The 24,433-nt window shown below is 41.6% G+C and overlaps 1 protein-coding gene across 1 annotated transcript in view; it reads right to left on the reverse strand.

Annotated features, from left to right (window-relative positions):
• The window catches only part of armc9 (armadillo repeat containing 9), a gene marked incomplete at its 3' end in the record, with an annotated part of 80,822 nt that overhangs the window by 26,464 nt on the left and 29,925 nt on the right, over positions 1 to 24,433 (reverse strand). Inside the window, exons 17-23 of the mRNA XM_080729344.1 lie at positions 22,423 to 22,499; positions 20,539 to 20,613; positions 19,870 to 19,960; positions 18,999 to 19,054; positions 15,307 to 15,405; positions 10,156 to 10,265; positions 83 to 258 (exon numbers count right to left, since the gene is read on the reverse strand). Of these exons, the coding sequence (XP_080585470.1) occupies positions 83 to 258; positions 10,156 to 10,265; positions 15,307 to 15,405; positions 18,999 to 19,054; positions 19,870 to 19,960; positions 20,539 to 20,613; positions 22,423 to 22,499 (684 nt within the window). The remainder of the gene's footprint in view (positions 1 to 82; positions 259 to 10,155; positions 10,266 to 15,306; positions 15,406 to 18,998; positions 19,055 to 19,869; positions 19,961 to 20,538; positions 20,614 to 22,422; positions 22,500 to 24,433) is intronic.

Consider the following 24,433-nt stretch of genomic DNA (forward strand, 5'->3'; position numbering starts at 1 on the left):
ACACACCCACACACACACACACACACACACACACACACACACACACACACAAACACACACACACATTCCAGGGGTCACCCACTGATGCTGTGATGCAGGGAGCTGCCAGTGCTGCTGGGTCGGCTGCCCGAGCGCGTCGGGGGCCGCGAGCCGTAGCGCGACGGAGGCAGGCTGCCTTCACTCCTCTGCCTGCTCAGTGGGCGCTCTCTGTCTCTGCCACCCTCGCCTTCCATACCGCCACCCGCCGCCCGGAAGTCCCTGCAACACAGGAGGCAGATGTAAACACTCACGCACGCACGCACGTGCTGGGACAGTTCTCAATTTTTTCCATGTATGTTAGCCATGGCGCCACATCTGAGAATATTTTGTGGCAGGGACCCATGACACCCCAATGGTGTTTCAGGAAAAAAAAAGAAATTCAGGCCGCTACGCAACCTTCAAAATCCAGGAACTGGAACCAAAAGATACTTGTTTTATCTTGTCCTGTGTCACTATTCTACAGGCTGGAAGATGCAGATGCAGCAGATCTGATATAAACAAAACAAAAGGGAAATTGTAACTGCCTTGATGATTGCACTTCGACTGGTCATATTCAACACATTGCTGTCCAGGCCTGGAATCTAACATGGGGCAACTGGGGAGTCCAGCTCCCCAGGCGCAGGCGGGCTCTCTAACCACAATTACATTGGTTCTGCTGAAAACTGGTGGAACTCCGTGGCCGGTTCCGTAAAAGCACCATGGTTCCAATGGATCCAGAACGGAACCAGTTCTGGAACCAAAGTTTCTTTTGGAGGAAAAAGGGGCACCCGTGTCTTCTCCGTCACACCTGCAGGGGGCGTTTTAAGGACTCTGCACTGTCCTGGGAAACATAAGCACTCAGGAGACCGAAGACAATGGCCCCAGTGGCAGGGAGAGAGACAGAAGGAGAGGGGGGGGACACAGGTGGGACAATGCAGAGGGGTGAACCTGAGCTCCCAGGGCACTAGAGGGACGTGTAGTGACACATCCTGCCCGCCCGCCCGGCGAAGCCTTTTGTCTGGTTTCCAGGGCAGCCGTGCGGGGTGACCTCGTTCAGAGGGCTGAGGATTACGCCGACCCGTTCACCAGAGCCGAGGTTTGTTTAGACCCACCCGGCCGCACGCCCAGGTCGCATGACTGCAAACCTGCAATGCTGGCGATTGGTTCCCGGACATTTTTATGTCAAGGAGTGTATGCTCATTCATCACACGCGCACGCTCCTACCCACTGGCTGTCAACAACAACCCGTAACATGCAGAGAAACAGAGGGGTGACCTTCATTTGGCACCGTCTCCGTATAAAACAGTGGCAAATGTGTTATTGGCTGGCATTGGCATATAGGCTATATTCCACACAAGGTGTACTGCTACTACCTACTGAAGTGGAATGTACCCTCTGGAATCATTACATTACATTGTTTGTCATGTGGGCCTACAGACCCTATGTCTGCTGAAGTCAGAAACAAAACAACTGAGTGAAAAGCAACCTGTCTGTTTGCGACATGTTTATGTTTGTGAAATGTTTATTATTTCTTCCCCAGATTAAATGTAATATTCCCACGTATACAATTCCTGACATTTTAAGAAATGTTTAAGAATCTGCAGGATGCATTTGGCTGTGGCCCCCCATCTGAAAATATCTTCTGCCTTGGAGTGTCTTATCATTTCTGTTTAATGTGTACAATCTAAAATAAAAACAAAGTAAACTATTTTTGAAGAATACAAGAACACAGGTATTCCTGGACGTAACCTCAGTAAAACTAAGCCTAACCTGACCATATCGCTAAACTTAACCTCAGTAAAACAATGCATAAACTGACCATATCACTAAACTTAAGGAGTATTGGCCGGTTGATTATCATTTTGACATTTCCAATGCAATAGAATGCAGTATTGATGATTAGTCATGAGATTGGTGTGCAGGAGAACAAGCCATGCCTGATGAGGTGGGACAACATGATTCACGGAGAGTCGGAAGTGTTGCACGAAAGCTATGTTGGGGAGATTGTAGTCTCGCGTAGCCAGACAACTATTACACAATCTCCAAATGCTACTGGAACTACACCTCCTGAAATCATGTCATGAAGCTGGCATTTCCGTTCACGAAAATATTTTAAAGTCGGAAGTGTTGCACGAAAGCTATGTTGGGGAGATTGTAGTCTCGCGTAGCCAGACAACTATTCCACAATCTCCAAATGCTACTGGAACTACACCTCCTGAAATCATGTCATGAAGCTGGCATTTCCGTTCACGAAAATATTTTAAAATAGCTTTACATTTTATTTCCGCTAAGCAGCGAGCTATATATTTGCTTAGATGATTTTGATTTATATTAGGATACATTTGCATGGCTGTAATGCATTGGTTCTCAAAGTGGGGTCTGGGGACCCCCAGGGGTCCTTGAGGGGGTTCCAGGTGGCCATTTTAACCACGTTGTGCATATTTTATACGTTGGCTATTCAAAAATAGCAGATATACAAGATCACAGTGCTTCACTTTGTGCCGCGCTGCAAACTTGTACATCTGCAATTTTTTTTACTATTTGACAAAATCTTGAAAGCGTTTGAATAATTTAAATTGTTTTAACTCAAATCTTCTCTTCTGGGGGTCATTGGCATAAGTGATTTTCAGATATGCGGCCGTCTGCGGCGCCTCTGCAGATCTCCCGCCCATCACAGCCTCCCTCCCCCTCGAACACAGCCAACTTTGGTATAGTTGTATAATATTGCCGCAATAATGTGTGGTTGTCACAAAATCCCAATGCAGACATCCTGGACTTGTGTCACGACCCATTAGTGTGCCTCGGGAACACAGTTTGGGGCTAAAGACAGTAAAATTAGACCCCTTCAAATGACATGTTGTTGTGGAAGTCGTATGGAGTAACTTTACCTGCCGCAGCTAAACAGGTGGCCGGTGTTCATTTACCAACCTAGATAAACTAGGCATGCTTCCTTTTAGTGTATCCTTACATTCTTTACATCGACGTTGCCCTACTGTACTAGTTTTCATAAGGACGTGCGAGCATTCTATCGATCTACCTCGACTTAGCGAGACAATGAAAAGCGGTTGATGACAAAACAACCTACTTTTTTGATTGTATGCCAGCACGGTACAAAAAGGTGCATTACGAGCATTGCTCCTTTTGACACACAAGCGTTTGCGTTTTCAGTGACTAGGTTTGGAGATAAAAGAGGCTATAGGTGTCTGTCTGCAGATGTGACACAACAGTATATACATTATAGGACAACTTGAGGACAACAGCCTGTTAGCCTAGTGGCTAGAATGACGGTCATATAAGTGTAACGTGACAGCTCTGATTGAATTGTGTCCATGAATGGCCAGGTGTCCAATTGAAGTTGTTCTTTGTAGAAACACCAGAACAATGACCGCACGGGCGCATGGACACCGACTCTGACACGGAGAATGTAATACCATCTACAGTATTTCTAAATAACACCGTAGGGTGCGGTTCGTTATTGTACTGATAAAACTGTTGACACTGTATTTGATATCAGTGATATCACTGTTGATGTCGTAACGCCACAAGTGTGCCCTGCAGAATCGCTAAAGGTCTATCTATCCATATACATTATCTTGACTAAGGTGTCATTCATTGTTCGTTGTTCTGGATGAGAGCTTTGGCTAAATGTCTAAAACTGTAAATAGATAGATGGATAGATAATACTTTATTGATCCTGATGGAGAAAGACAGCACAGCAGTAAAGGTTACAGATACTGGGCAAAGAAGTACAGTAGGTACAGAAGAATAAGTTACCAATAAAGACAACCTCAAACAATGAATAAAGTATACAGATGTATACACACCCTATATTAAAGTATACAGACATACATTTCAACAGGTTTCCTGCTAAAATGTGAAGTAACAGGACCAATGTTGTATTTATTGTTGTATTTATGTAATCTGTAATCTGCCGTGTACAGTATGAAGCTTGCCTGTTTTAGTTGGTTATTCGTCTGATCATTTTTTGTGAATTGTCATGTCGGTTCATTGTCTATGTCAAATGAGATGTAATAGTGTCCTGTAAGTCCATGTGGGTGGGGCTCCCTTAATTGGAAGCATGATAATTTAATAAAGAAAAATCATTCAATCATACTGTAGACAGTGTGGTAAAATTCATGGTCAGTAATCAGTAATTGGAAATGAACGGGGTCAGAGGCACTACTGAGAAGGTGGTGGTGCTTTAACACAAGGGTTCCCAAACTTTTCAGGCCGTAACCCCTCAAAGTAATCCTATTTGAACTGGGACCTCCCACCCAGAATTGAGGCATTACATTTAGTTTGACTCGGTTCCACATATAAATATTGTTGTACAAGTTATAGATCGGCCATTTTCCCAATTTCTCTTAGTTAAGAAAGAGGCAAATCTGGCCAATGTTAGACAATGTTTAGTGTAGTTAGCCATGCAGGGCAACCACACTATAGTACTTGTCCAACTTTATTCCTTCCATCCATCCATCTTTCCAGAAAAAAACTTATTTTTGCCGCACTGTGAGCTTGTATATCTGCTATTTTGCCAGGTTATAATTCCAGGTCTAAATGGGTTAACCCATTTAGACCTGGAATTATACTAAATACTGAAATTGTATCATATGATATGATATACGTATGATACATGATATTGTACATGGCGTAAGAGCCCACATGTCTCTGTCGCTTAGTCCTGAAAGCTGTTGTTCATGGTACAGCTTGTCCTATGTAACATGACAGTGCAACTATATTTCTGATTCCTTGTGCTGGAGGCAGAACGACTGTACCACAGGTAGGAATGGGACGATTAGCGATATTATTGTTTATCGTGATAAAAAAAAAAAAATCACGATAATCGTATCGTGGAGATTTAATTTATCGCGATATCGTCCTCCGTCATGCACTGGAATCAATTCACCTTTTATTTGCCGAGCTGCATATCCAAGGTACTTATAGTAGGACTTGATACAGTCTTTCTTTCACTCTCTATCAAATGTCTTTGCCAAAAAGTAGTCGATCTACAAGCTCACACACAGTTTGTAGATCTGCTATTTTTTGCCAAATGTTCTGCCCCAGGATAATGGAATCCATGGGTGAACAGGGCAGGGGAGACAGTGTGTACACACAGGCCTGTGGTTAGGGATGGGACGATATGAACATTTCATGTCACGATTATTGTGAAAAAAGACAAGCTCACAACGTGTTGCGTTGCGACACATTTGCAATAATGTCCATCCATCCATCTTTCCAGAAAAACTAGTTTTTGCCACGCTAATCTGGGTTCGAACGATGAATCGATAGAAGCGACTAGAATAGAAGAAATAGCTTCAGGTTTAGACGCAGCTGATTTTGCTAAGAAATATGTTATATAGTTTAATTTATATACATGTATTTGTGAATTAATTTTCTCCATTGACTTTAATTAAAAATGTAACTTTTCCCAAATATGGAGATGACTGACATCATAGACGGCTGACATCACAGGCCACATGAGGCCATATATGGGCATTCCAAGATATGGGCTTAATATTGATGACAACACTGATCTCCATATATGGGCATAAAAGGGACAAGGAATGACACAGAGATCTCCATATATGGCCATTTATTTATTAGTGAATTAATTTTCCCCATTGACTTGAATGGGGAAATTCAAATGGTAAGAAGGAATTAATTTGCAAGTGTGACTCCCGTGACGGCAACCTTGCCTACTGTACCCTCAATCACCATACATGTAATTTAGATAGCATTTTTAAATGTTTATGATATAATTTTTATTACGTTTTTACTGAACAGGTGCGTGGTCAACCCATTTTCTTAGATTAGCCTACTATTTCTTTCCATTTGATGTATTGATGTTGATCAATATCAGTATCAAACATCAGTACATCAACATCAATTACCTTGCTTAAATTGTAAATTGTTTCTAGTTTCAAGTATAGTTTGTTGGTTACTTTTAACGTAGCAATGGTCTTATTATTAGTTATTTATTTTATTTTAGAGGTATTCAAAAGGTCTTAAAAGTCCTTAAATTGTCTCTTTAGAAACGTGCATATAACCCATTAAAACCTGTATACACTTGTATAGACTGTATGTCGGCGTGTTTACTGTTAAGTGAGAAAACAATGATGCACATTAAGCTAATCATCTGGGGACCCCCCTAAAATCATCTGGGGACCCCCAGTTTGGGATCCATTGCTTTAATACATGGGTGAACAGGGCTGGGGAGACAGTGGGTACACAGAGAGCTGGGTATGAAGACCATTATTATAATAAAGAAAACGTACAGAGTATGGTAATAAAATAAATTATTTTTCAAAACGTAAAGGACAAATGGGCACTAGATATATGGTGTAAACCAAAGCTCCGCACATATTGTGAGATAAAACATGTCTATGGTCCAGAAAACTATGTACTGTATAGTATAACATTTCAAAAAAGAAACGATCCTTATGTGCTCAAATCAGGGCTGGTATACTTGGTCTTCATATCGAGACGGGTAGATATGTAGGCACAGCTGAGGAGGATAGGTTATGTGGTCTGTGTGAGCTTAATGAAATTGAAAATTAAATGCATTTTGTTTTCTATTGCCCATTCTACAATTCTATTAGGCAGAGACTTTTTTAATAATGTAGATCCAAATTATGAATTAGTGTGGTGTGATGACTCAGAGAAGTTGAAACGACTGTTTCAATATGATATTTTTTCTTTATATATGTAAAATAGCATTGTTTTATGTGAGCTTATTTTGTTCATGATGTATTGTTCTCATGTTTATGAATTTGTTAATTTATAACAAGGGTGTAGTGTGAACGCCGGAAGGACTGTTGATATCAGTTGTATCCTTTTATGACTAATGTGTCATATAATCCCATGTGGCATGACACGGAAATAAAAATGTCATTTATTCATTCATTCATTCATTCATTCACAGGCCTGTGGTACAGTCGTTTTGCCTCCAGCATCAGACATATACTGTAGTTGCACTGTCATGTTACATAGGACAAGCTGTACAGTAACATGAACAACAGCTTTCAGGACTAAGAGACAGACACAGGTGGGCTCTTACGCCATGTACAATATCACGTAACATATAGGGCACTGGTTCTCAAACACTGAGTCGGGACCCATTTGTTGGTCGCGGACACATTTTTATGGGTCCCTTAATTTTTTGTTTCCTACATTTTGTCAAAACATTTTCTAAAAACATTCCCCCAAAATCTAAGATTTCATGAATAATGATTTTTCCAAGTAATTTAATGAATGAATAATAGAAGAATCTAAATTAGAAAACAAATGTTAGTGAAAAATAGTGCTAGTGCTGTTTTCACTAGTTTGGGTTCCGGGCAAACATCTAATCTCTCTTTTGGGTCTCGACCTGAAAAGTTTGGGAACCATTGATATACGTATGTAGGGCACAAAGATGAACACCATAATGTACTGGGACCTACAGTGGTTACTGGTTACATATAAATCAAACATAATTGCATAATATAATTCTTCCTTAACGGTACACCACTGTTTCCCATTTGTCGGTCGATTTCGAGGGTTTGAGAGTAGTATCTCCCTTTTTTTAAGTTTCTTTTAAAATATTATTATTATTAAACACACAAAAAACATACATATATTAAATAAAATCACACCCGTGTGAACTGATCGGTGGTTTACCCACCAACCCCTAGAGCTTCGAATTAATTTATATTTAATTAAAACAACAAATCTGCAGCACTTCTCGCGTGTAACGTTAAAATGTGGCTGGTCTCGCGAGGCAGAAGTCTCCATTCGCCGCTGCAAAAGTGGGCTGATCTACAAGTCCACAATGCGTCACTGATCCAATAGGTTGTGGGCTTGTAGATTAATTAAAAGGGTGCTTGTTTAGCGACACCGACATACAGCGAAGAATAAACCTCCAGCTACTGAACTTTCCCTACACTGACCGTCCTCCACCTAGCAGACAGTGCTTTGCCTCTTGAGTTAAACGTGCTCACGTTTCACACAATGTAACTTTAATTGATTCAGAATGATAACGAGTCAAGCTGAAACGGGCGACTCATTTGGTAGGGACGGGAAGGCAGACTGTTTACGAGACTTCTCCACCGAAAACACTGTGTAAAGCATGGATTTCTTCTCTCACGAGTCTGCCTGCACGCAGCCACGTTCACGGTAAAACTCCCTCCGTCCCTCTGTAGACTACCTAATTTGGTTCAAACGAAAACATAATCCATTGGTGTGATTATAATTGCTCGTTTCACATCGTGGTTGTTCCACGCTTCGCATAGACGATGCGATGATACTGCTCTTGCTTTTACCAACGCCAGTCGTCAGGCACGTGCACACAGACATCAAACGGGGCTTGAGCCCCTGCCCTTTTAAGAGAGAATTGTCCACCAAAGGGCCCTTTTAGAAATGTCAGCCCCTGCCTCTCTTAACATTCTCTGCACGTCCCTGACCAACGCGGTCCCTGACCAACGCGTGAGAGAGAGAGAGAGAGAGAGAGAGAGAGAGAGAGTGTGTTGTCTGCCTCAGTGGTGCGTGTTCCCGGGTCCCCACACTCAAGCCCCCACCGTTGCGCTGTGTGTGTGTGTGTGTGTGTGTGTGTGTGTGTGTGTGTGTGTGTGTGTGTGTGTGTGTGTGTGTGTGTGTGTGTGAGAGAGAGAGAGAGAGAGAGAGAGAGAGAGAGGGAGAGAGAGAGAGTGTGTTGTCTGCCTGCCCTGCTCAATAGCGCCCCTCCTTTAACGTGTGTGTGTGTGTGGTCTGTGTGTGTGGTCAGGAGAGGTATGGCCGGCGACAGACATACACGGCAGGCGACAGACATACACGGCCAGTAACATCTTGAAAGCGAATCACAGGAGCGGCTACCACCGCTCAAAAATTATTCAAACATTTTACAAAACAAATTCTTTAATAAAATAAAACAAATTAAAAGAACTTTCACAAAATGTAACTATTAACTCATTGCATGCCAGGCCCGATAGTCCCGAGATTATTTCAATGTCTTTCCCTGTCAGGCCCGATAGTCCCGAGAATTTCCGCCATTTTGAAAAAAAAAAAAAAAAATTTGGACCCCAAAAAAATTTAGTAGGCATGATAGAAATCGCGAAATTGCATGTTTAACCCCCATAGCAACCCCATCTATCAAACATGGCAGCCATCTTTGTTTACATTTTAGGAAAACATAATGGCTTGTATCTCATGAATGCCTGAACGGATTTCCATTCGGATTTTTTTGTTTGAAAGCTGTGAGCAATGTGGACACACGTGGTGCATTATCTAGGCATGGGTGTGCATGATCCGTGCACTATGAATTACATGGAAGTCTATGGAGACCAGAGGCACCATAGAGTACGAAGGTATTGTTAAATGGCGGGGAATGTGTTAAGAAGAAGTTAAAATAGGCGATCTACAAGCTCACAGGAACAACGCGTTTTGGAGCTTGTAGATCTGCCATTTTCACTAGTTTGGGTACCCAGGGATAATTATCAAAGTAAGCCATTTACCAATTGGCTTATTTACCAATGGTAAATCAGCCAACAACCCACGACCCTCGAATTGTAAATTGCTTTTCTACCACTTCTACCATATAAATGAAAGAAAACACAGTTGTAACTTGCAAGGTTATTTAATCACAATCATTAATTGTTTCAGTGGGCGGGGTTCATGAGCCAACTCAAGGTTGTTGACTGATTTACCACTGTTTTAAGCCAATCAGAATCCAGTATCTGAACATGTGACGACAAAAAGTGGTAGAATATCTTTTTTTGGGTCTCCAACTAAACCACTGGCATATACCGTACAATTAGGCCTGTCACAATTATTACATAATCTTCTAATCACAATAACGTGACGTAATCGCAATTATTAAATCGTTAATTGCAATTATTTGAGTGACTTTGAATCTTCGTGTAAAATGTCATAATTGTGACAGCCCTACGTACAATCCTCCTACCTGATGCAGAACCATGAAAGGTGAGGAGCAAGGTAAGCCTATAGTCATGAATGACATGGTTATGAGAGGTCGTTATGAAATGGTGGGCAGCACGTGTTCTCCCTGCGGACTGTACAGTAACTGTGTGTGTGTGTGTGTGTGTGTGTGTGTGTGTGTGTGTGTGTGTGTGTGTGTGTGTGTGTGTGTGTGTGTCCTGTACTCACGTGGCGTGGGTGTTGCGGTGAGCACTCGGGGTGACAGGCCGTTGAAGAGGCTCGTCTACACTCTGCTGAGGCCCAGGTGCGGGCTTCCTCCTCGCCATGTTGGTCATGATCTACGCGTACACACAGTACACACAGTACACACCAGCGTTCAATTTGACAGCAAGATTTGATTTAGTCATATTTTATATAGTCATCTTATAATGTTTTAGTTTTAGTCTAGTATTAGTCGATTAAATATCGTAAGATTCAGTCTACAGTTAATTTTGTCTACAAAAATGTATTTTGGCCGGCCTTGATGGCGCCGTAATGCCTGATTTTAATAGCCGATCTACAAGCTCTGTAGATCTGCTATTTTCAGAACACCTGAGCACAATCAAACTTAAAGTGACGTGTCTTTAATTTCACTATATCTCTTCTTCACTAGTCCATCCCTAACATGTTAGTCTAGTTTTTATTTGTTGACGAAATTTAGAATATATTAAGTCTTAGTTTTAGTCATCATAGCTCAGTTTTTATTTAGTTTTCGCCAGTGAAAAAAGGTTGTCTTTTGTCTTAGTTTTAGTCGATGGATTTAAAACTTCCTTATGGTGACGCAGTTCCTACGGAAACGGTCCAGATTGATTGATTGATTGAAGAATTTATTAGAAGTTTGCAATAGAAAAAAGTACAGTTTCATGACAGTACAAATCACTGGTACAAGGTCAACTAAAAGGAGATCCTAGAAAGCCGAGGCTTATTTCCACAGGAACCACACTTTAAGTATCTCATATAACATTGAAAGACAGACGGATAGAACATAGTACTTTATCTAGGATAATATCAGTTTCAAAAGCATAACATCAAATACAAAAGGCAGAATACAAAGAAAAAGGGGGGGGGAGCATGGGGGCTTAGTCTATTTACAAGTCACGGGTAGTTGCTGTCTGAAGGTGACTTTTCATACCAATTTTGAAGGAGGCTAGGGATTTGCTCTCCTTTAGGGCTTGTGGAAGGGCGTTCCACATGTTGATGGTATAGCAGGAGAACGAGTTAGCGCCTTGTTTAGTGTTAAATCTACGCTGATGATGATTAGTGGAGCTGCCTCTGGTGTTATGATCGTGAACATCCTTGGAAAGGAGGGACATAAATGGTAAATGGTGCATTTGTATAGCGCCTTTATCCAAGGCGCTTTACATTGTGCATTACATTCACCCATTCACACACACATTCATACACCGATGGCGGAAGAAACCATGCAAGGCACCAAACTGCTCACCGGGAGCAACTAGGGGTTCAGTGTCTAGCACCATTAGAAGCTGTAAACTAGGGAGCCAGAATGCGGTCTTAACTGACCTAGACGTTGTTTTATACACACGGCCAGAATAGTCATTCTTCATCCGGTTAGTCATTTCGGCAGCTCCGCACAGCCACAAGCTTCGGCGGCCTTAACTGAGGTGCTTTTTTGATACGCGCGGACTGAAAGACCTGCAAAAAAGGGAGTCCCAGCGCGCAAAACACTGGCTCTGCTGTGCGACTATGAGAAATGTCGCAGCTGGTCTCTGTGTCAGTCAGTCAGTCAGTCAGTCAGTCAGTACACATTTTTACAGTCTATGGGTTGGTTCCCTTGTCACTGTGACATCACAGGTGATATCACAGGTGACATCACCTATGTAAAAGTCCATATATGTGTATCCCTTTTATGCCCATATGAAGATTGATATATAACACTGGCCAAATGGCAAAGGCATGGTCCATATCTGTGTGGCTGGTTCAGATAGGTATCTTTATATATGGGCATAAAATATATTGTATGTATTATTACATATTATTAATAAAGGATAAAATGTAATAAAAAGTCCATATATGGGCAATGGGCATTCCCAGAAACAAAATCCCTTTTATGCCCATATATGGAGATTTCTGATCATCAATCCCAGGCCCTTAACTGGCCCAAGAGCCTGCTTTACTCTGATTTCCATCCTACCTTCCCCGAAAATGTTAAAGGTGATACACCATGAATTTTCACTTTTCCTATTTTAAAACCTTTTTTTGGGGTCCCAATAGCACCTTCTATCCTCACAAAGTCCCATTTCTGACCATTGTGTCTTTCTCTGTTTTTGGGAAGGCAGAGGTTTAAAGCTTTCCACGGGTTCTCAGAACAGGCTGTCCTGAATTGCTGCCGTCGCTGATGTCAGCGACGGCACTCTACTTGCATTTGCCTCCCCGCCCTTCAGGTCCAAACCAGAAGAAGCAAGCTGTCAAAATCCCATATTAAATAACCTGCCACAAATGCATGTCCAAGAAGTAAACAATCTACTAATGTCAGATTAACATTCACAAGTGTACTAGTTATATTTTCTAATTAGGTGCTTCTGAATTGTTCAAGTGTGTTTGTGTAATCCATGCCGTTTGTGCGCTGTGTTTGTCTGTTGACGCAACGCTTCCATGTTCACACTGCTACTAGCTGGATCGTGCATGAGCTGTGCCTCCCCAAGTGGATGATCTGTTGATGTTGAATCTGTTCGCGACACTGACTCACTACTCAGTCAGTACTCTGTGTCTCGCGACTGCGAACCGGATTGCATCGTTCATTTAAAAGAGCCGTTCAAGAGAACCGAATCTCTCTCATCTCTACTGCCGACGGGGCAGCGTCTTCTATCGTTGTGCATGCAGTGCTGTGCACTGTGTGCAGGTATCGTACTCGGCGTTGTGCTCGCACCGAAAACACCGTGTATCGTGATAACCCTGCTATTGTACAGTGACCATAAACATCTTATCTTATCATCAGTGATTCTGCTAGCCCTGCTTACCCTTACCAATAACATTCTATATGGAACAATGAGAAATATGAAGAGGCTTATTATAGATCATATTTCCTTTAGGATTAGCCTACAATCATGTTTCATGTTACAGTAGGTATAATACTGTAGCCTAATTCAGGTGTAGGACCTGTAGTGTTTGTATTATTGTATTGTATTATTGCGAAGTAATTTGACATAATTTGTTTATAATTGGAACACAGTTCTTATATGACGCCATATGAAAAAATATGGCGTCATATAAGAACTGTGTTCCAATTATAAACAAATTATGTCAGCGGTTTGACTCATATGGATATGAAGAATCAACTGATGGTGAAAAAACGCAAATGTTACTGTCGCCGAATTAGTTTCATTTTCGCTAGAAACAGGCTTTATCACTTATGATTGACTGACTAGCTAAACTATACAGAGCCACCTTGCCGACAATATCGCAAAGACTGTTTGTTTATTTTTGGATCACAATGCTTATATGAGATGATTTAAGATGACCCAATGTTATTCTCCATAGAGAATTACTTCCGTGGAACCGGGGGATGAGCGAGTCACATCATGACTTCACTGTTCTATACCGTATATTTTTTATTATTATTTTTTTTTTTGGGGGGAGGCATGGTGTAACACCTTTAATATTAAGTCCATATATGTATATGGATATCTAGGGAAATCTACATCTGCGTGTCTGCACTGACGTCATCCAATGGGAAAAACCTTGAGAAAACACATGATGATGTCATCCAATGGGAAAACCCACAGACACAGAGTGACGTCATAAATTGGGTGATGACGTCACCCAGTTCACGTCCCAGGCCATATATAGGGATCTATGCCCGTAGCCAATCCAATGGGCATAAACGGCCATGTCCAAAAATCTTGAGGATTGGTCAAACCTTGTGGGACGTTTGTGCCGCCGAACACATAAGTGGCAGCAATGACTTCGAACGCACATCAAAAGTAGAATTGCCTTACCAAAATAAAAGAAGCTTGAGGATTGGTGGCTTCACAAGACACTTTGACCAGACTATAAGTGGGCCAATGTCCATGATTGGTCAGGTTACTATAAAATCATGCTAGATGGGACCGATACATGATGTTGCTGACATGACTGTAGAGATACTGTGTAACGATTTGCGTGATTTTAGGGAAAAATCTGTAGGAGCAGTGTCCAAAAATGTGTTTTGCAAGAATCGGCCTCATGGTGGCGCTAGAAGAGGGGTATGTGAGACACGAGGGGTGGAGGGTGTGGTTTGGCAGGCAAGGAGTGTGTGTGCAAAGTTTGGCATGGATGGGGCAACGGTGGCGAAGATATGAGTAGGGGAAAAGTGTGACGCGACGTGACGTGGCGTGACAGACAGCGTTTTGATAGTAACTGATAGTAACAATAAGTTACACTGTATTAAATATTCTACCATACAGATTGGACAAAATATAAATTTATTCATAAAAGAAAGTTACATAGTGCCACTTTAAGTTAGTTATTCAGACTAATCAATTTAGTTGATCCTAAAAAAAACATTCATGGATAGATACATTCATTAAGAAGATAATGGATAGTTGCAGCGCTACGCAGAATCCATAACAAAGTGTCCCAGTTTAACACAACTGCTCTTGTCGGTACATCAGTCAGAGCAGTTCAAAGTGATAAAGGGGAACAAACACACTGATATCTGTCTGGTTCACACCTCTGATGGATATAGTATGTCTCTTAAACCGGTCAGTTTAAAGAACAGGGACACACTGACATCAAATCCCACACGCACACACGCACAAAGGTAGAAATTGCAGCTGAGCTGACAATGGGGGTGTTGTGCTATAAGTCATAAATCACTGGTGTGTATGTGTGTGTGTGTGTGTGTGTGTGTGTGAGAGAGACAGTGTGACAGTAGGCTGACAGTAGGAGGTATGTAGGCCACTGGCCCATGTAGGGAAGTGACAGTTTACGATGTTCTTTGATCAGTTTACAATAGTGTGAAGGGAAGTACGTACTGCGTCTGTGTTCAGAATCACATAGAGATTTTCCACAGACGAGACGTGGCAATTATATATGATGTAAAGTGTAATCTGTCGGGCTACAGTAAGTAGGCTTGCCTTCCTTGAGGCCTAGCATGCGCTCGTCTTTCTCTGCCGGTATGCAATTGATGTGAAAATCAATTCTATCCTGCCTCAATTTACAACGTTTAGGCATTTAGCAGACGCTCTTAATCCAGAGCCATTTACAGTAAGCAGAGTAAACACAAGGCAACTACAGTACATCAAATGCATAGTAATAGGTAAACCAAGAACCTATCATCAGCCTAAAGTTAACAGTATAATATCCCCAAATAAAGAACGTGTACATGGAAACTACACTTACTCCCAGGTACTCTGTGGTGAGCAGGCTCTCCCCACACAGCTCTCCGGGCTGCGGTTGCAGTTCCTCTTCTTTATCCAAATCCGACTCCATCAAATCTTCCTGTCATTAAAAAGGACAACAGCCACAAAGAAAAAAACTTGATAAGAGAGAAAACACAAACCTCATTAACATGCTTATTAACAGTACAGGTAGTACAGGCAAATGCTATGCTAAAAGGATAACACAAAAAGCTTGTTTCCATTGTGGTCCTTAAGAGTGATGTAGAGGAGGAAACAAGGGAGGAGAACAAGTACAGACCCCCGGGAAGTGACAGGCAGGTGTCGTCATGCAGTGCAAATAACAGATCTACAAACACCTTGCGCTGCTCCGCGTTGTGAGCTTGCAGATCGGCTATTTTTGGTGCACGACACCCGCGGGCAAACTAGGTATAAACCAAGCCTAGCAGTCCATTGTGTACCTGAGTATTGTAGGAGCATATAATTATGAGAAGAGTATATTATACAAAAGACCAACTACCACATCCTTTGGCAATTAAAACTGTATTATACATTGTACACCATGTGCTTTCTGGGTGTAGTCAGTGTGAGGCTTGGGAATAAATTAGCACAGTTTCAGATGTTTGAGAGACACAAGCCTAAAAACATATCTATTTATAAGTTAGTCAAATTGAAACTCCCCCTTGGCACGCACTGAAGTTCTCACTGGTATGTACACTAGGTTTTGGTTAGCAACAAACGTATGTAATATTCTGGATGACTCTTGCTGTTAAGTGCTGGCAACCTTGTTATAAAAGCATTAACCTGGCACATGTCCCTGTTCTTGGCGAAAATAGACGATCTAAGCTCCTATTTTCAGGCAAAGAGATGTGGTGTAGAGGGAAAATAGGAGGGGAGTCAGGGGACCAAGTATAGACCCCATGTGGGACCTCGATTCAATTGAAGTTAATTGGTTTTAAGTGCTTAAGACCAGCCAGTAGTTGTAATTGTTTGTTAAAAAAAGAAAGTAAAAAGAAAAAAAGTACTGGACGGACGGTTGGACTGAGTGACCTTTTAGTGACATTAGCCATTTATTGGCTTATTTATTTAGTGACCGACTGACCGATATAACCATCCATATACGTAGATCCATAAATAATGTATGAGGTGACAAGTGGAAGAACGAGGGGGGAGGGGAGGTGGGTAAGTGGAAACACAAACAAACAATAAAAACCCACCCCACTTTTGACACATTTCCCAAACATGTAGATGGCAATCTGAACGTGACACAGATATTGGGTGTCTCCACCTGCCACCTGTGTGTGTGTGTGTGTGTGTGTGTGAGTGTGTGCGTGTGTGTGTGTGAGTGAGTGTGTGTATGTGTGCGTCAGCGATAAGCCTGGCAGATTGAATTCACTGGGAAAGTGGGTTAGTTAGATAAGGCACACGGTAGCGTGTTAGAGGGGGGATCGTGCAGGGGGTCACCCAGATGTGAGTGGGTATGTGTTTGTGTGTCTGTGGATGTGTGTACTACTAGAACCCTTATGCAGCCGACGGGTCGTGATTTAACCACTTACTCTTAGACCTCGACTTTGACCCCTTTTACCCCTGTGCTCCAGATTGACTTTTATTCCTGTGGGTTATGTATGAATAAAAGGGGCCCCTGTTTAAAGTTGTATTCATATTTATTCAATATAGTTTTAAAATTAATTTGTACCCTACCCAAATTGTGCTCTTGGCTTAATCTTTGGAAGAAGCAGCCGTGACAATGACATGGGAAAGCTTGCAAATACCACACCTACATACTTGCATCAGTCATAATAGGCAACTTCAATGAGAAAATGGATGACATGGTTAACATAACACATACATTCCCATAAGACATCCTCGTAACACCGTCCCAATGCTAATAATTACACAATAAAAATGACAATAAAGCAACTTGATATGCCATCGCACCCAGGGGCCATATGGGAGTATCTCTCCAGTCCCCTTCCACTACTAATAGCCGGGGACGCCCACAAATAAATCTAGTCATTTGGGAAAATGTTTTCTATGCCGAGTGCAGTTGCAAGGAGAGGGAAACAAAAGGGGGGAAAAAAGTTATAGGACACATCTACTTCTACACAAAGATTTGAAAAGGAAATGTGTTGAAGTCACCGCTCCTTTAAGCAACTAATTGAAAAGGGTTGACCTATAGTTTAAGAATGAAATGTCACAAATTGCATAATACCATTTCATATCTTTTGAGAGACAATCGTCTCTGTCGGGTGGAAACCTCATATGTCTAAAACGTACTTTTCAGGATTCAAATTAAAAAGCAGCAGATCTGCAAGCTCGAAACAGTGTGCAAAGCGACGTGTTTCGAGATTGCGGATTGGCATACTTTTTATGTTTTTGTGTGATGCTGTAGTATGATCAAGTAGGGCATTAAAAAAAGGTTAGAGAATGGAGATAAGAGGTTTCCGCTCGACAGCAACGATATGTATATGAGGCTATTATTACTAGTAAGACACCTGAGGGTGGAATGCGACCTCAGGGTGACATGCGCCAATTCTTGACTATCTGGCCAACCACAGCGTTTCTCTGACGATTCTAGTTGTTATCATTCTGGGGGGAGTTTGTTCATGTTTTTGTGAGGGTATCAACCCTAGGAGACACGGGGAGAACATGCAAACTCCACACAGAAAGGCCCCCATATATGAGTCATTCTGTACCACATCTCCATGTTTAGGCCAAACAGGTTCGCTCCATTTCTCCATGTATAGGTCCAAATGACCAACGTCGAGCTTGACAAGGAGGATACCGCACATTGTACCTCATCCACCCTTTCTTCTCTCTCCTTTTGGTATCTTTATCCTCCTCCTCCTTTTTTTCTTTTTTATTCTTCTCTTTTTTTCACAGCCGCCCCCATATTTACTTTAGAAAATATATATTAAATTCTAAGAACGTTTCGAGTACCAGTTTGATACAAGAGCGAATAAGCGCTACACTTCTGGAATCCTGTACGTCGACTTAAAGTCGGATCCAGGCCTAATAACTTTATCTAGCCGCCCCCGTTGCCACCTCCTTTTCTTTTCTGAGACACATTGTACCTCATCCACCCTTTCTTCTCTCTCCTTTTGGTATCTTTATCCTCCTCCTCCTTTTTTTGTCTTTCTTAGTCTTGTGTATCCTTCTCTTTTGGCTACTGTCTATGACGGTAGTCCCATATGACATGATGGACTGGACTATCTCCATATATAGTGTTATCCACATTTCGTGTAGCCGCCCCGTACAGGAAGTGATGTCACAACTCGCTGACATCACACTGACATCACAGAGGTTACGGAAGGAAGGAAGGAAGGACACTCAAGCGACACGGTTTTTCAGAGTCGCAATTAAAAACATATTTTTAGTTTTCACATAATGCACGCACCCTTAGGGAATTACGCCACTGGGTTTTAAACATAAGCCCTATTTTATACTTTACTGTAATAGTGGGCTAACACATGCGCTAATGCACAAATACTCCAACAACAACTAATGGGGACTAAATGTATTAATTAATCAATCAATCAATCAATCAATCAATCAATCAATAGCCAAGTCATATGCAGATCTTCTGTAGAAAACCGTACTCATATGTTGTAGAGTAGACAACTAAAACAGGGCCATTGTGATGGTGTGTGTACTGTGTAGATGGGTAAATAACATGTTGGTAAAACATGGCCTTACATCATCATCCTCCTCTTCCTCCTCATCGTCGGACTCGGGCCCCTCTTCTTCAGCTGCTTTGTACACAGAAACACAACAAAGTACACAATCAAATGCACGGACTGACAGAAACATTAGATACAAGGTACAAGTAAACACATACACATGATTCATATACACACACCATATAAAAACATTTTCTGCCCAAAATATACGGCAACCATATTCCCTTCCATTTTTTTTGTATACATCTTAATTTGCAGAAATCTATTATGTTGCTATGATTTTTTCTCTTCAATGTCACTCGTTGCCATGGTTACCAATAGACTTCCATGTAATTGCGCAATTGTGTAAAAAGTGCACGCCCATGCCTAGATGATGCACCACGTGTGTGCACACTGTTCACAGCTTTCAAACAAAAAAGTCCGCTTGGAAAGCGGACTTTCTTCAGATGTAAACAAACATGGCTGCCATGTTTGAAAGAATGGGTTGGTATGGGGGTTAAACATGCAATTTCGCGATCGCGATCATGCCTAATACATTTCTGGAGGTCCAAAAAATATTTTTGAAAAAAAAAAAAAAATGAAAAAAAAAGAAAAAAAAAAAAAAAGGCCCAAACTCGGGAAACTTGGGGTTGGCACAGCGGTAGTACCTTTTCAAACTCGGGAAACTCGGGGTTGGCACCAGATGTGTTAATACACAACTGGTCTACATGTCTTTTTTTTCTTATTTCTTAAAGAAAAATAAAATGTATCCCCAATTTAGTCATTGCCAATTCCCAATGAAAATGGATTGCAGAACAAATCAAATGCATTCCTCTTTGCATTTGTGGGAACCTAAAGCTCCTTCCTGAGGATAAAAGCTGATAACGATGGATGGATTGGATACTGACCTGAGTTGAGTTGCTTGATGATAAACTCTATCTGCCTGTTGAGAACTGGGTTCTCTTCTTTTCTGTAGCAGCACAATATCTCCTCCACACTCTGCATGAGTGTGACACAAACACATACCAGTGAGTTACATTCATTTAGACTTACTTCGCACATACCGTTGCAGTCAGGCAGAAACCCTTTTACTCCTGCATTTAAACATTTTGTGTTTTTTCGTTAATTAACACCCCTACTTGATCATACTACAGCGTCACACAAAAGCATCAAAAGTAGCAGATATGCAAACGTGAAGATCTGTTACTTTTTGCTGTTTTTGAATTTCAATCCTGAGAAGTAACAGTTTTGGACATATTGTTTGATTATGAACACCTGCTATTTGCATAATTATGGAAGACTGTGAATACACAAACCTCACCATCAATATGCCAACTAGGGGTGCAAATGCAACATATATTTGGACTTATGGAGTTAATCAGTTATTTTAAAATGTTCTGAATATCAATGCAATATTTTCAGAAATAGTAAAAATAGCAGATCCACAAGCTCACAAAGTGTCCTTGTAGTTCCGCTGTTAAAGAAAATCATTTGAAGACCTTTTTGCTTTTGTTTTTCTCCTATAATGACAGCCAAAATAGAGGGTCCAGGTTGAAAGTGCTTTAATCACAACTCACCATCTCCCTGGCTTCCTCTCGCACTGAGGGAACAGACAGGATGCTGTATAGGGCTCCATTCACATACGGACGGATCTGTAGTACGCACACACACGCACACGCACACGCACACACACACACACACACACACACACACACACACACACACACACACACACACACACACACACTTTTTGTCATCTCATCAAACGCAGCTAAGCAAAGAGAGCATGACATTTACAGAGTCAGTAAATGTAACTATTTAGTTTCAGGAGATTATGCATTCGACCCTGCTGTGTGTGTGTGCTATCTGTCCTGGAGGGATGATTGATCTGCGATTATTAAAGGGGAAACAAAATGACAACGATTTTGTTGACCGGTTTGATCAATATTCAAGAATCTTGGTCCTTAACTTGCTGCCAGATAGCACAAGAAATATGAGGCTAATCCTCCCTGTAGTTTACAGTACAATATCAGCTATAGACACTATGGAATAAGCGTCCTGCTACTTGCTAGCCATGCAAGTTAGTGTTTGTGCTCATGTGGCCTATAGTCACTTCTTTTGGGCTTGTTTTCCTAGACCTTGTTTTCACTTCCCCTACCCATCCATCTACCCATGGGAAATACATATCAACAGAAAACATTTATTTGGCTGTCAGGTGACCATTGAAACCTCAGACATACTCGTGTTTACACAAGGTAACAGCTTAATAACTGTTATATATCATGACACTAAACTGCATGATGCAACCATTGCAACGATAAACAGACTGTAACAGCTGTACCAAAGATTCACAGCTTCTGTTTGTTGTTTTTGTATAAATGTTTTCAACTATGAAAACACAGCCTGACTTTTTTATTCTCCTCTCTTTTGGTGAGTCTCCATGTTTTAACTGCCACATGTTGAGTTGACCTTGAGTGTCCTTGAGCAAGACAACGATGCCAAAGACTGTACGCTACGTGTTGTTGCTGTTGTTGTGCATGTGAGTGAGTGCATGTGAGCATGTGTGCGTGCGTTGTACTGTATTACTATACTTGTCAGGGCCAAGTGTCCCCACAAGTACAGCAGAATTTGAGAAATACAGTAGAAATTCTGAGGACAATTTAACTGTGCCTCTCTTTAGAAAAGACTATTTTTATGGTTAAACCTTTTGGTTAAACCTTTTTAGTTAGGTTTACAATTAGGAAAAGATTCAGGTTGGGGGTTAGAGTTGGGATTCTACATTTAGAGGTTGGGTTTAGGGGTTATGGGCCTTATTTTTGCCAGTTACCCTCTACCCATGAATGAAACCAGGCAAGGCAGCTGGCACTGTCTCTAAACAGTATCTTGGGGCCACAATACATTATGCCGAGTCCGTTATTTGTGCCTAGAGGTATGGCCGTGGCCGTGACTGTGGCGCTTCGCCTAAAATTGCTATTTTGGCCACGCACGTTTGCGAAAGCACGGAATCTAAAACCACCCAATCTAAAACCACCCGCTATGCCAAATTTGTTGTAATTTTCTTATAATCAGCAGAAGTGAGAGTTGTCAATTCCTTGTGTCAATTGTGTTTGTATAAGATGATACCGGCGGGCGTCATGCTGGATGAAATAATGAATGGGTTACAATAATACAACATTCTCTATATAACATTCACGTGATTGGTTTGATTGGGGTAACGCCCAAACCACACCTATACATAATGTAACGGGTAGCACAGGTGTTTTAGGGATAAGGCAGGTGTCCCAAAAAAAAGAAACCTTTGCACAGGAAGGCCCCTTGCGCAATGCTAAACCCCCAAATTGCGGATTTAGAACATTCGTAACTTTGCGGTAAAACGTTCATGTCCTCGCAAGTATAAGTAAGTAATACAAGCATGTGTGTGTGTGTGTGTGTGTGTGTGTGTGTGTGTGTGCATACTGTACCTCATGATTCTCATGCCCCAAGAGGTCCGTTAGGACTTTCAACACGTGTTTAGCATTCTCTGCACACTTCCTCTTTCCTGTACACACACGCACGTGTACGCACACACACGCACACAAACACACACACACACACACACACACACACACACACACACACACACACACACACACACACACACACACACACACACACACACACACACACACACACACACACACACACACAGCTTTACATTAAATTCCTCTACGATGCATTAAATGTTATTAAGTCTCTGTCTGCATTCCTGCTCGTTTTGCATAATTTCGTCTTCTTGGAAAACGAGAATGAGGCCTTTGAGGTTGCTGTTGTTTTTTTCCCTCCCGCACTGAAACCGTCACGATATTTTTCTTTCGTTTTTCTTGGAACTTAACTCTTACTCAGTTTAGATTTGATTTACTGCGTTTTTTATTACATCAAAGGACCTCCAGTATTAGATTGAGAAATTATATATAAAAGAAGCCTGGGGCAAATACACAAGACGCAGACAAATACAGAGAGAGACAGAGAGAGAGAGAGAGAGAGAGAGACAGACAGAGAGACAGAGGGTGTTCACAGTGTGAATTTAAGTCAGATAAACTCTAGATATCGTTGCTATTGGACAGAAACCTCTTATCTCCACATTCTAACTTTTTTGTGTGTTTTCATAAATCAATGCTCTACTTGATCACAATACAGCATCACACTACAGCATCAAATGTAGCAGATCCACAAGCTCGAAGCGCGTTTTGATCTCGTCGATCTGCTACTTTTGCCGTTTTTGAATTTGAATCCTGAAAAGTAAACGTTTTGGACATAATGAGGTTTCCACCTGACAGAGACGATACATGTATATATGACGCATGAGGGCAGCACATGAGTGCCGCGCTGTGAGTTTGTATATCTGATATTTCTCAATAGCTAAAGTATATATCAGGCCGGGAACACATTTTGCTGTTTGGGAGGGGCTTACAGTACATGTACAGTATGTAGCAACATATTTGTTTTGTAGGCTAATTTCTGATTTAGCCCTATTCTATAGGTTAGGCCTAAATGGGTTAAGGCCCCTACACCTTGGGCCCTTGTAACTCAGTCCCACCCCCCCCCCCCCCCCCCCCCCTGTAACGCCCCTGCATGAGGGAAGAACAGGGCATTCTTAAGACACCATTTTCAGACAGACCGCAGCAGACAGAGCCAATTTGATTGGCGGTTTTGTTCTTCAGGGCTAAATCATAATGGGCCCACGCTGTGCCTTTAATGCAATTATCCATCAAAAATAATGCTGGACAGAAGCCTTGCAGAGGATAACAGTAAGTTGACATCATAGCCTTTTAACGGATTTCCTCCCCAGAACGATGCGTTATCGTTTTGATCTATATGACAGTTACGACCATGAGGTCACGAACCTCTTACGTGACGTGCATTTGACAGGGCAAACACAGAGCACTGCGTTTAAAAAGGATAATTTGATTTGCATTGATTTTCCATTTATTGTTGGTTAGTTCTTTAACACAAGAGCAAAAAGGATTCAAAGTTTCATATCATTGCAGTCAGGCAGAATGATATGAAACCAGAACGATTTTTGTGTTTTTTTCGGGAAATTAACGCCCCACTTGATCATACGTTACACAAAAATAAGTAGCAGATCTGCAAGCTCAAAACGAGCAGAGCTTGTAGATCTGCTACTTTTGATATTTTTTAATTTGAATACTTTTCAGGATTAAAATTCAAAATCATGAGTTTTCCACCTGACAAGAGACATCCTCTGTGTTCTTTAATAAGAAGCCTTTTTATCCGATCGCGTTCTGTTTTCCCCATGTATTTCCTGGCATTCCCCATGCGCACCAACCCCATTGAGATAAACAGGCCGTGATCGGATAAAAAGGCTTCTTATTAAAGAAAACGGAGGATACGGGTAATTATAGAAAGCCGCACCGTATTTAGACAGGTGTCAGACTTTATTAAGCACTTTGCTTGTGAAATCTGAATGATGGT

Source organism: Nannobrachium achirus (assembly GCF_963921795.1).
Source record: "Nannobrachium achirus genome assembly, chromosome: 1".
Lineage (NCBI taxonomy): Eukaryota > Metazoa > Chordata > Actinopteri > Myctophiformes > Myctophidae > Nannobrachium > Nannobrachium achirus.